The 12,555-nt window shown below is 44.9% G+C and overlaps 1 protein-coding gene across 1 annotated transcript in view; it reads right to left on the reverse strand.

The window, feature by feature from the left end:
- Positions 1–7,734, reverse strand: part of LOC115949023 (trichohyalin-like) — a 14,477-nt gene extending 6,743 nt beyond the window's left edge. Inside the window, exons 1-8 of the mRNA XM_031065158.1 lie at positions 7,684–7,734; positions 7,422–7,553; positions 6,288–6,411; positions 5,906–5,966; positions 4,490–4,536; positions 3,916–3,988; positions 1,414–2,155; positions 1,176–1,365 (exon numbers count right to left, since the gene is read on the reverse strand). Of these exons, the coding sequence (XP_030921018.1) occupies positions 1,176–1,365; positions 1,414–2,155; positions 3,916–3,988; positions 4,490–4,536; positions 5,906–5,966; positions 6,288–6,411; positions 7,422–7,553; positions 7,684–7,734 (1,420 nt within the window). The remainder of the gene's footprint in view (positions 1–1,175; positions 1,366–1,413; positions 2,156–3,915; positions 3,989–4,489; positions 4,537–5,905; positions 5,967–6,287; positions 6,412–7,421; positions 7,554–7,683) is intronic.
- Positions 7,735–12,555: the final 4,821 nt, after the last annotated feature.

Raw genomic sequence — 12,555 nt, forward strand, 5'->3', positions numbered from 1 at the left:
CCGTTCTCACCCCAAAACCGCGCCCGACCCCCCCCCTCACGGGAAATCACTGCTCCGCAGCCTGGCTGGAGTTTGCACAGCGTGGAAATTTACTTTAGCAAAAGTAAAAATTTTATACTTGAGTAAAAAATGTCGCTGATGTTACCCATGATAGCAAAAATGGGTAAAAAAGGATAAAAATCGGAGTTTTCATGGCCAGTCCCGTTCCTTGCCCTGAGGAAATCAACAAAAACCCGTTTTGTTGAAGGTCCAGGGGTACCTGAGGAAGTTTCCTTAGGATTATTCCAGAATCCCTCACGGATCAGTCACAGCCCCGATGAAAAAACAATTCCTGCAAAAGCACCGGAGCTGCGACGAAACCAGATTAAAAACCAGCCTGGATTTTTTAAAACCCTGCTGCCTGGCACCTCCTGCTGCTGCCTGCAGGGTTCTCCTGGTGGAAAAGCACCAGAGCTGCGGGCAGTGAGAAAAAACCAGGTTAAAAATCAGATTAAAAATCAGATTAAAAATCAGATTAAAAATCAGATTAAAGGCAGGGCTGGGCAGCTCCAGCTGCTCCCTGCAGGGTTCTCCTGGCCTGGGGGGGACACAGCTCCTGCTGCTGCTGCTCTTCTGCTCCAGGTAATTCTGTTTCTTCTGCTCCAGGTAATTCTGTTTCTTCTGCTCCAGGTAATTCTGTTTCTTCTGCTCCAGGTAATTCTGTTTCTTCTGCTCCAGGTAATTCTGTTTCTTCTGCTCCAGGTAATTCTGTTTCTTCTGCTCCAGGTAATTCTGTTTCTTCTGCTCCAGGTAATTCTGTTTCTTCTGCTCCAGGTAATTCTGTTTCTTCTGCTCCAGGTAATTCTGTTTCTTCTGCTCCAGGTAATTCTGTTTCTTCTGCTCCAGGTAATTCTGTTTCTTCTGCTCCAGGTAATTCTGTTTCTTCTGCTCCAGGTAATTCTGTTTCTTCTGCTCCAGGTAATTCTGTTTCTTCTGCTCCAGGTAATTCTGTTTCTTCTGCTCCAGGTAATTCTGTTTCTTCTGCTCCAGGTAATTCTGTTTCTTCTGCTCCAGGTAATTCTGTTTCTTCTGCTCCAGATAATTCTGTTTCTTCTGCTCCAGGTAATTCTGTTTCTTCTGCTCCAGGTAATTCTGTTTCTTCTGCTCCAGGTAATTCTGTTTCTTCTGCTGTCTCTTATCCAGCTTTTCCTGCTTCCTCTCCTCCTGATGCTCCATCTCCAGCTGGTTCTGCTTTTTCTGCTTCCTCTCCTCCTGATGTTCCAGTTTTTTCTGCTTCCTCTGCTCCAGGTGCTCAATTTCCAGATGATTCTGCTCCTGATGTTTCTGCTTTTTCTGCTTCCTCTGCTCCTGATGCTCCATCTCCAGATGATTTTGCTTTTTCTGCCTCCTCTGCTCCTGATGCTCCATCTCCAGATGATTCTGCTCCAGATGTTCCAGTTTTCTCTGCCTCCTCTGCTCCTGACGTTCCATTTCCAGATGTTCCAGCTCCACACCATTCTCTCCCAGATGTTTCAGCTTGTTCTGCTTTCTCTGCTCCAGATGCTCCTGGAGCTCCAGTTTTTTCTGCTTCACATTATTCTGCTCCTGATGCTCCAGCTTGTTTTTCTCCCTCTGTTCCAGATGGTTCTGCTCCTTCTGCTCCATCTCCAGATGGTTCTGCTCCAGGTTCTTCAGCTTTTTCTGCTTCCTCTGCTCCAGATGTTTCTGCTTTTTCTTCTCCCTTTTCTCTTGATGCTCCATCTCCAGATGGTTCTGCTCCTTCTGCTTCCTCTGCTCCATCTCCAGATTATTCTGCTCCAGGTTATTCTGCTGCTTCTGCTCCAGGTGTTTCTGGTTTTTCTCTTTCCTCTGCTCCTGATGCTCAGTTTCCAGACGATTCTGTCCCTGATGTTCCAGGTTTTTCTGCTTCCTCTGCTCCACATGATTCTGCTTTTTCTGTTTCCTCTGCTCCAGGTGATTCTGTTCCTGATGTTTCACCTTTTTCTGCTTCCTCTCCTCCAGATGCTCCATCTCCAGATGGTTCTGCTCCTGATAATTCTGCTTCTTCTGTTCCCTCTGTTCCTGATGCTCCATCTCCACATAATTCTGCTTTTTCTGCTTCCTCTGCTCCAGATTTCTCTGCTCTTCCTGCCTCTGCCTGGCGCTGCTGCTGCTCCTGCAAAGAAATTGGGGATCAGCACCCAAAAAAGGGCTGGGGGGAGCACCCAGAGCCTTTTTTTCAATTCCCACCAGGAATTTTTTTCAATTTCCATCAGGGATATTTTCAATCCCCATCAGGAATTTTTTTCAATTTCCATCAGGGATTTTTTTCAATTTCCATTCGGGACTTTTCTCAATTTCCATCAGGGATTTTTTTCAATCCCCATCAGGAATTTTTCTCAATCCCCATCAGGGATTTTTTTCAATTTCCATCAGGAATTTTCAATCCCCATCAGGGATTTTTTCCAATTCCCATCAGGATTTTTTTTCAATTCCCATCAAGAATTTTCAATTTCCATCAGGGATTTTTTTCAATCTCCATTCGGGATTTTTCTCAATCCCCATCAGGAATTTTTCTCAATTTCCATCAGGGATTTTTTTCAATTTCCATCAGGAATTTTTCTCAATCCCCATCAGGGATTTTTTTCAATTTCCATCAGGAATTTTTCTCAATCCCCATCAGGGATTTTTTTCAATTTCCATCAGGAATTTTTCTCAATCCCCATCAGGGATTTTTTTCAATTTCCATCAGGAATTTTTCTCAATCCCCATCAGGAATTTTTCTCAATTTCCATCAGGGATATTTTCAATTCCCATCAGGGATTTTTCTCAATTTCCATCAGGGATTTTTTTCAATTTCCATCAGGAATTTTCAATTCCCATCAGGGATTTTTTTCAATTTCCATCAGGAATTTTCAATTCCCATCAGGGATTTTTTTCAATTTCCATCAGGAATTTTCAATTCCCATCAGGGATTTTTTTCAATTTCCATCAGGAATTTTCAATTCCCATCAGGGATTTTTTTCAATTTCCATCAGGAATTTTCAATTCCCATCAGGGATTTTTTTCAATTTCCATCAGGAATTTTCAATTCCCATCAGGGATTTTTTTCAATTTCCATCAGGAATTTTCAATTCCCATCAGGGATTTTTTTCAATTTCCATCAGGAATTTTCAATTCCCATCAGGGATTTTTTTCAATTTCCATCAGGAATTTTCAATTCCCATCAGGGATTTTTTTCAATTTCCATCAGGAATTTTCAATTCCCATCAGGGATTTTTTTCAATTTCCATCAGGAATTTTCAATTCCCATCAGGGATTTTTTTCAATTTCCATCAGGAATTTTCAATTCCCATCAGGGATTTTTTTCAATTTCCATCAGGAATTTTCAATTCCCATCAGGGATTTTTTTCAATTTCCATCAGGAATTTTCAATTCCCATCAGGGATTTTTTTCAATTTCCATCAGGAATTTTCAATTCCCATCCCAAATGTCCCCAAAAGTCCCCAAACCCCAGAAATGTCCCCAAATCCTCTGAAGTGTCCCCAAATTGTCCCCAAAATATCCCCAAAGTGACCGAAACCGCCCTGAAATATCCCCAAATTGTTACTGAATGTCCCCAAAATGTCCCAAACCCCCTGATTGTCCCCACGTGTCCCCAAAGCCCTGAAATGTCCCAAAAATGACCCAAACCCCCCTGAAATGTCCCCAAATGGGGTTTTCCATCCAGCTCCAAGCCCAGAATTTGGGTTGGAAAGGACCTTAAACCCCACCCAGGGACACCTTTCCCTCGCCCAGGCTGCTCCTTGGACGCTCCCAGGGATGGAGCAGCCCCAGATTTCCTGGGAGTTCCACCCCAGCCCCTGCCCTGCCTCGCAGGGGCGTTTCTCCCCGAACCCAGGGACCCTGCCCTCGGGGGTTTCCAGCCAGGCTCACCCCGGTGCTCTCCTCTGCAGGTCCTGGATGTAGTTGGTTCTCTCCATGGGGTGCCCTCGGGATGTGTTGAACACTGGGGACACACAGAGTTACGCCAGAGCAGCTGAAACCATCCCAAAACTCTTATTTTTCATTTCTTTTTTAGCTAACTAAAACAACAACAACAAAAAAAAAAAGTTCCCTGAGCTGTAATTTTTCTTTTTTTAAAAAGTGTTCAAATCTACTCTAAACTAAAAACCTAAAAACCACCAGAGCCTAAAACACTACATTTCAACACCAAAAACTAATAAAAAGCTAAGCAAACCAAACTACAATCCACCAAAAAATTTTCTAAATTTCATTTAATTTATCCCAAAACCAACAAAAAAAAATTTTATTGTTTAACAGTATTAATTTTTCATACCTATAAACACTGTTAAATAAACAATTTTTCCCACTTTTCTCAAAAAAAAAAAAATTCCCAAATAAAAAGAAAAGTCACTTAAATCTACTTTCTAAAAAACCTTTTTTAAAAGTTTCCTCCCAGAATTTGCCCTTCCCTCCCTGAACATTCCCATCCCAGCAGGATGCTCACATTCTATGGCAGCATTGGGCTCCATGCCTTCAACCTCAATCAGGTACCTGAAAAAGCAGCAAAACATCTCTAATTACACAATTAATTATGAAAACGCTGATGGCTTGGTGATGATTCAAACAGATTAAAAAGGAATGGGGAGTTTTAAACCTTTTATTTATGGAGAATCAGCATTTAATGCTGGATTTTGGGATGGAAAAAAAATGTCCCCCTGTGAATCCTTGTAAGTTTGGGGTCACAGAAATTACTCCAGTCTGGTTTGCTCCTGAAGTGGCAGCGGTGAGCCCAGCTGGGCAAGGAGAACTCACCTGGAATTGGCACCAGAACTCGCCTGGAATTGGCACCAGAACTCGCCTGGAATTGGCACAAGGAGAACTCACCTGGAATTGGCACCAGAACTCGCCTGGAATTGGCACCAGAACTCACCTGGAACTGGCACCAGAACTCACCTGGAATTGGCACCAGAACTCACCTGAAGTGGCACAAGGAGAACTCACCTGGAACTGGCACCAGAACTCGCCTGGAATTGGCACCAGAACTCACCTGGAATTGGCACCAGAACTCACCTGGAATTGGCACAAGGAGAACTGACCTGGAACTGGCACCAGAACTCACCTGAAGTGGCACAAGGAGAACTCACCTGGAATTGCCACCAGAACTCACCTGGAATTGCCACCAGAACTCACCTGAAGTGCCATCAGGAGGACTGACCTGGAATTGGCACCAGAACTCGCCTGGAATTAGCACCAGAACTCACCTGGAATTGGCACCAGAACTCGCCTGGAATTAGCACCAGAACTCACCTGGAATTGGCACCAGAACTCGCCTGGAATTAGCACCAGAACTCACCTGGAATTGGCACCAGAACTCACCTGAAGTGGCACAAGGAGAACTCACCTGGAATTGCCACCAGAACTCACCTGGAATTGCCAACTTATGCAAGGAGAACTGACCTGGAATTTTCACCTCTGAGCCCACCTGAGCAAGGAGAACTGACCTGGAATTGCCTCAAGGAAAACTGATCTGGAATTGCCATCCTGGGCAAGGAGAGCTCACCTGGAATTGCCACAAGCAGAACTCACCTGGAATTGCCAACTTAGGCAAGAACTGACCTGGAATTGGCACAAGGAGAACTGACCTGGAATTGCCTCAAGGAGAACTCACCTGGAATTGCCACCAGAACTCACCTGGAATTGCCAACTTATGCAAGGAGAACTGACCTGGAATTGCCAACCTGGGCAAGGAGAACTGACCTGGAATTGGCACCTCTGAGCCCACCTGGGCAAGGAGAACTGACCTGGAATTGGCACCTCTGAGCCCACCTGGGCAAGAGCTCATGTGGAATTGCCAGCAGGAGAACTGACCTGGCAGTGCCACCACTGAGGCCACCCTGGCAGTGCCACCCTCAGCACTCACCTGCAGACCAGGTAGCCAGTCCTGTTCAGCCCATGTGTGCAGTGCACCCCGATGAGTTTATCTGCAACACACACAGGGCACCCCGAGCTGCTTCCCCTCCCCAGTGTCCCAAATGTCCCCAGAACGAGCCCAGCTGCCCCAAACCCCCCCACTGCAACACCCACACTCATCACCATGCTCAGGTCTAATTAGCACTCATTAACTCTGCCTGCTCACCAATTAAGGCTCAAATCCCAGAACCCTGCAGTGCTTTGGGGTGTGAGGCACATCCAAGCTCTGCCTCCATCCCTGCCCTGGATATCAGAACTCCTTCCCCAGGAAATCCAATTTATTGGATTTCTTGGACACTGCCAGGCCCAGAGGAGGGGAAAGGCAGGCTCACCATTGTCCTTGTTGGCCATCAGGAACCTTCTCACCAGGTACCTGAACCTCAGGAAGGTTTTTCTGTTGGGGATCTCGTGGCCCATGGTCAGGATCTTGCAGTAGCGCATTGTGGGGGGCAGCTCCTGTGGGGGAAAAAATCAGCAGTTTCCAGAAAAAGCACCAAAATTCTTATTAATTACACAAACACGGGTAATAATAAAAAAAAAAAAAAACAACCAGTTTTCCTCACACAAAAATTCTTATTAATTAAAGAATGACAGGTAAAAAACCAAAAAAAAAAAAAAAGTGTGTTCCTCACACAAAAATTCTTATTAATTAAAGAATGACAGGTAAAAAACCAAAAAAATATGTGTGTTCCTCACACAAAAATTCTTATTAAAGAATGACAGGTAAAAAACCAAAAAAAAAAAAAAAAGTGTGTTCCTCACACAAAAATTCTTATTAATTAAAGAATGACAGGTAAAAAACCAAAAAAAAAAAAAATGTGTGTTCCTCACACAAAAATTTTTATTAATTAAAGAATGACAGGTAAAAAAACAGAAGAAGATGTGTGTTCCCTCCTCACACAAAAATTCTTATTAATTACACAAACACTGGTAAAAAACCCAGAAAAAGATGAGTTTTCCTCACACAGAAATTCTTATTAATTAAAGAATCACAAGTAATAAACCAGCAAAGAAACCAAAAGAAACCAGTTTTCCTCGCTCAAAAATCCTTATTAATTAAAGAATGACAAGTAATAGACTAGAAAAAAACCAGTTTTCCTCACACAAAAATCCTTATTAATTACAATCACAGGTAAAAAATCAGAAAAAAAAACCCAGTTTTCCTCACACAAAAATCCTTATTAATTACACAATCACGGGTAAAAAATCAGAAAAAAACCCAGTTTTGCTCACACAAAAATCCTTATTAATTACACAATCACGGGTAAAAAATCAGAAAAAAACCCAGTTTTGCTCACACAAAAATCCTTATTAATTCCACAATCACGGGTAATAAAAGATCTGGGGGTTGGAGATTTGACCAGAACCACCCCAGTGCCCTGCAAGGCTGCAGCTCAGCCCTGGCAGAGCATCCCAGCCCCTCAGGGAGCTGGTTTTGGGGAGAATTGCCCAGTTTGAGCTCTGACCTCCCTGCCGTAGTAGCGCGTGGTGTAGGTGAGGTCGATGATCAGCCCCAGCTCCTCCTTCCTCTCCTGCACCTTCCTGATGAGGTCACGAGGGGAAAATCTCTCCTCTGGCAGGAGGTTCTGCTCAAAGCTCTGCAGGAAATGATGGTTGGAAGCAGGAAATGGTGTTTTAAAGCAGTTACTAAAATCTAGGGGTGGGGAGAGGGGACACTGCTGCTCTGGAGTGTGCTGGAGATCAGAGACTAAAAAAACAGCAAATCACAGTTTGGTCACTGAATTCTGGGATTGTTTGGGTGAAAATGAAAATTTTCATTTTAATTTTCGCATTAAAATTATCCAGTTTAATTTCCGCATTAAAATGATCCAGTTTAATTTCCGCATTAAAATGATCCAGTTTAATTTCCGCATTAAAATGATCCAGTTTAATTTCCGCATTAAAATGATCCAGTTTAATTTCCGCATTAAAATGATCCAGTTTAATTTCCGCATTAAAATGATCCAGTTTAATTTCCGCATTAAAATGATCCAGTTTAATTTCCGCATTAAAATGATCCAGTTTAATTTCCGCATTAAAATGATCCAGTTTAATTTCCGCATTAAAATGATCCAGTTTAATTTCCGCATTAAAATGATCCAGTTTAATTTCCGCATTAAAATGATCCAGTTTAATTTCCGCATTAAAATGATCCAGTTTAATTTCCGCATTAAAATGATCCAGTTTAATTTCCGCATTAAAATGATCCAGTTTAATTTCCGCATTAAAATGATCCAGTTTAATTTCCGCATTAAAATGATCCAGTTTAATTTCCGCATTAAAATGATCCAGTTTAATTTCCGCATTAAAATGATCCAGTTTAATTTCCGCATTAAAATGATCCAGTTTAATTTCCGCATTAAAATGATCCAGTTTAATTTCCGCATTAAAATGATCCAGTTTAATTTCCGCATTAAAATGATCCAGTTTAATTTCCGCATTAAAATGATCCAGTTTAATTTCCGCATTAAAATGATCCAGTTTAATTTCCGCATTAAAATGATCCAGTTTAATTTCCGCATTAAAATGATCCAGTTTAATTTCCGCATTAAAATGATCCAGTTTAATTTCCGCATTAAAATGATCCAGTTTAATTTCCGCATTAAAATGATCCAGTTTAATTTCCGCATTAAAATGATCCAGTTTAATTTCCGCATTAAAATGATCCAGTTTAATTTCCGCATTAAAATGATCCAGTTTAATTTCCGCATTAAAATGATCCAGTTTAATTTCCGCATTAAAATGATCCAGTTTAATTTCCGCATTAAAATGATCCAGTTTAATTTCCGCATTAAAATGATCCAGTTTAATTTCCGCATTAAAATGATCCAGTTTAATTTCCGCATTAAAATGATCCAGTTTAATTTCCGCATTAAAATGATCCAGTTTAATTTCCGCATTAAAATGATCCAGTTTAATTTCCGCATTAAAATGATCCAGTTTAATTTCCGCATTAAAATGATCCAGTTTAATTTCCGCATTAAAATGATCCAGTTTAATTTCCGCATTAAAATGATCCAGTTTAATTTCCGCATTAAAATGATCCAGTTTAATTTCCGCATTAAAATGATCCAGTTTAATTTCCGCATTAAAATGATCCAGTTTAATTTCCGCATTAAAATGATCCAGTTTAATTTCCGCATTAAAATGATCCAGTTTAATTTCCGCATTAAAATGATCCAGTTTAATTTCCGCATTAAAATGATCCAGTTTAATTTCCGCATTAAAATGATCCAGTTTAATTTCCGCATTAAAATGATCCAGTTTAATTTCCGCATTAAAATGATCCAGTTTAATTTCCGCATTAAAATGATCCAGTTTAATTTCCGCATTAAAATGATCCAGTTTAATTTCCGCATTAAAATGATCCAGTTTAATTTCCGCATTAAAATGATCCAGTTTAATTTCCAGTTTAATTAAAATTATCCACTTTAATTTCCACATTAAAACCACCCAGTTTATGGATTTGCTGAGAGCTCTGGGAGCTCCCAGGGGTGAGGGACAACATTCACAGTGACACACACAGCCAGGCACTCACTCCAGGTGGGAATTCATGCCAAACACACAAATCACAGAATTCCTGAGGCTGCAGAAGCTCCTCAGCACCATCCAGGGCCAGCTGTGCCCGATGCCCACCCTGTACCCAGCCCAGAGCACTCAGTGCCACCTCCAGGGTGGGCAGCACCAAACCTCCAACACCTCCCTGCCCTTCCCAGGGAAAAACCCCTCTGGTGCCCATCCTGGGGCTGTTTCCTCTCCTCCTGCCCAAACCGCCCTTCCCAGGAAGAAATTCCTCCTGGTGCCCAGCCTGTGGCTGATTTTTGTCCTCCTGCCCCTCTCCTCCTGCTCTTCCCAGAAAGAAATCCCTCCTGACATCCAGCCTGGGGTTGATTTTTGTTCTCCTGTCCCAAACCTGGGCAGCTCCAACACCTCCCTGCCTTTCCCAGGAAGAAATTCCTCCTGATGTCCAGCCTGGAGCAGCTTCCTCTCCTCCTGTCCCTGTCCCAAACCTCCCCATCCTCCCCACGAATAAATCCCCCCTGATGTCCATCCTGGCTGATTTTTGTCCTCCTCTCTCCCTATCCCAAACCTCCCTGCCCTTCCCAGGATGAAATCCCTCCTGGTGTCCAGCCTGGAGCTGATTTTTGTCCTCCTCTCCCTGTCCCAACCCTCCCCACCCTTCCTAGGAATAAATTCCCCCTAGTGTCCCATCCTGGAGCTGATTTTCTTCTCCTGTCCCTGTCCCAAACCTCCCCATCCTCCCCACGAATAAATCCCCCCTGATGTCCATCCTGGAGCTGATTTTTCTTCTCCTCTCCCTATCCCAAACCTCCCTGCCCTTCCCAGGATGAAATCCCTCCTGGTGTCCAGCCTGGAGCTGATTTTTGTCCTCCTCTCCCTGTCCCAACCCTCCCCACCCTTCCTAGGAATAAATTCCCCCTAGTGTCCCATCCTGGAGCTGATTTTCTTCTCCTGTCCCTGTCCCAAACCTCCCCTCCTTTCCCAGGATGAAATCCCTCCTGATGTCCATTCTGGGGCTGATTTTTGTCCTCCTGTCCCTGTCCCAAACCTCCCCATCCTCCCCACGAATAAATCCCCCCTGGTCCATCCTGGAGCTGATTTTTGTCCTCCTCTCCCTGTCCCAAACCTCCCCACCCTTCCTAGGAATAAATTCCCCCTAGTGTCCCATCCTGGAGCTGATTTTCTTCTCCTGTCCCTGTCCCAAACCTCCCCTCCTTTCCCAGGATGAAATCCCTCCTGATGTCCATTCTGGGGCTGATTTTTGTCCTCCTGTCCCTGTCCCAAACCTCCCCATCCTCCCCACGAATAAATCCCCCCTGGTCCATCCTGGAGCTGATTTTTGTCCTCCTCTCCCTGTCCCAAACCTCCCCTCCTTTCCCAGGATGAAATCCCTCCTGATGTCCATTCTGGGGCTGATTTTTGTCCTCCTGTCCCTGTCCCAAACCTCCCCATCCTCCCCACGAATAAATCCCCCCTGGTCCATCCTGGAGCTGATTTTTGTCCTCCTCTCCCTGTCCCAAACCTCCCCTCCTTTCCCAGGATGAAATCCCTCCTGATGTCCATTCTGGGGCTGATTTTTGTCCTCCTGTCCCTGTCCCAAACCTCCCCATCCTCCCCACGAATAAATCCCCCCTGGTCCATCCTGGAGCTGATTTTTGTCCTCCTCTCCCTGTCCCAAACCTCCCCTCCTTTCCCAGGATGAAATCCCTCCTGATGTCCATTCTGGGGCTGATTTTTGTCCTCCTGTCCCTGTCCCAAACCTCCCCATCCTCCCCACGAATAAATCCCCCCTGGTCCATCCTGGAGCTGATTTTTGTCCTCCTCTCCCTGTCCCAAACCTCCCCTCCTTTCCCAGGATGAAATCCCTCCTGATGTCCATTCTGGGGCTGATTTTTGTCCTCCTGTCCCTGTCCCAAACCTCCCCATCCTCCCCACGAATAAATCCCCCCTGGTCCATCCTGGAGCTGATTTTTGTCCTCCTCTCCCTGTCCCAAACCTCCCCTCCTTTCCCAGGATGAAATCCCTCCTGATGTCCATTCTGGGGCTGATTTTTGTCCTCCTGTCCCTGTCCCAAACCTCCCCATCCTCCCCACGAATAAATCCCCCCTGGTCCATCCTGGAGCTGATTTTTGTCCTCCTCTCCCTGTCCCAAACCTCCCCTCCTTTCCCAGGATGAAATCCCTCCTGATGTCCATTCTGGGGCTGATTTTTGTCCTCCTGTCCCTGTCCCAAACCTCCCCATCCTCCCCACGAATAAATCCCCCCTGGTCCATCCTGGAGCTGATTTTTGTCCTCCTCTCCCTGTCCCAAACCTCCCCTCCTTTCCCAGGATGAAATCCCTCCTGATGTCCATTCTGGGGCTGATTTTTGTCCTCCTGTCCCTGTCCCAAACCTCCCCATCCTCCCCACGAATAAATCCCCCCTGGTCCATCCTGGAGCTGATTTTTGTCCTCCTCTCCCTGTCCCAAACCTCCCCTCCTTTCCCAGGATGAAATCCCTCCTGATGTCCATTCTGGGGCTGATTTTTGTCCTCCTGTCCCTGTCCCAAACCTCCCCATCCTCCCCACGAATAAATCCCCCCTGGTCCATCCTGGAGCTGATTTTTGTCCTCCTCTCCCTGTCCCAAACCTCCCCTCCTTTCCCAGGATGAAATCCCTCCTGATGTCCATTCTGGGGCTGATTTTTGTCCTCCTGTCCCTGTCCCAAACCTCCCCATCCTCCCCACGAATAAATCCCCCCTGGTCCATCCTGGAGCTGATTTTTGTCCTCCTCTCCCTGTCCCAAACCTCCCCTCCTTTCCCAGGATGAAATCCCTCCTGATGTCCATTCTGGGGCTGATTTTTGTCCTCCTGTCCCTGTCCCAAACCTCCCCATCCAGGGACAGAACCAGGGACACCGAACCGGGGCCACCGAACCGGGAAAGAACCGGCACTGAACAGAGGACACCGAACCGGGGACACCGAACTGGGGACACTGAACCAGGACCAAACCAAGGCTACCAAATCATTGTCACCGAACCAGGACCGAACCAGCATCACTGTCCCAGTACCGAACCAGTGTCACCAGTCCAGTGCCAGC

The sequence above is a fragment of the Geospiza fortis genome, unplaced genomic scaffold (genome assembly GCF_000277835.1).
Source record: "Geospiza fortis unplaced genomic scaffold, GeoFor_1.0 scaffold777, whole genome shotgun sequence".
NCBI lineage: Eukaryota > Metazoa > Chordata > Aves > Passeriformes > Thraupidae > Geospiza > Geospiza fortis.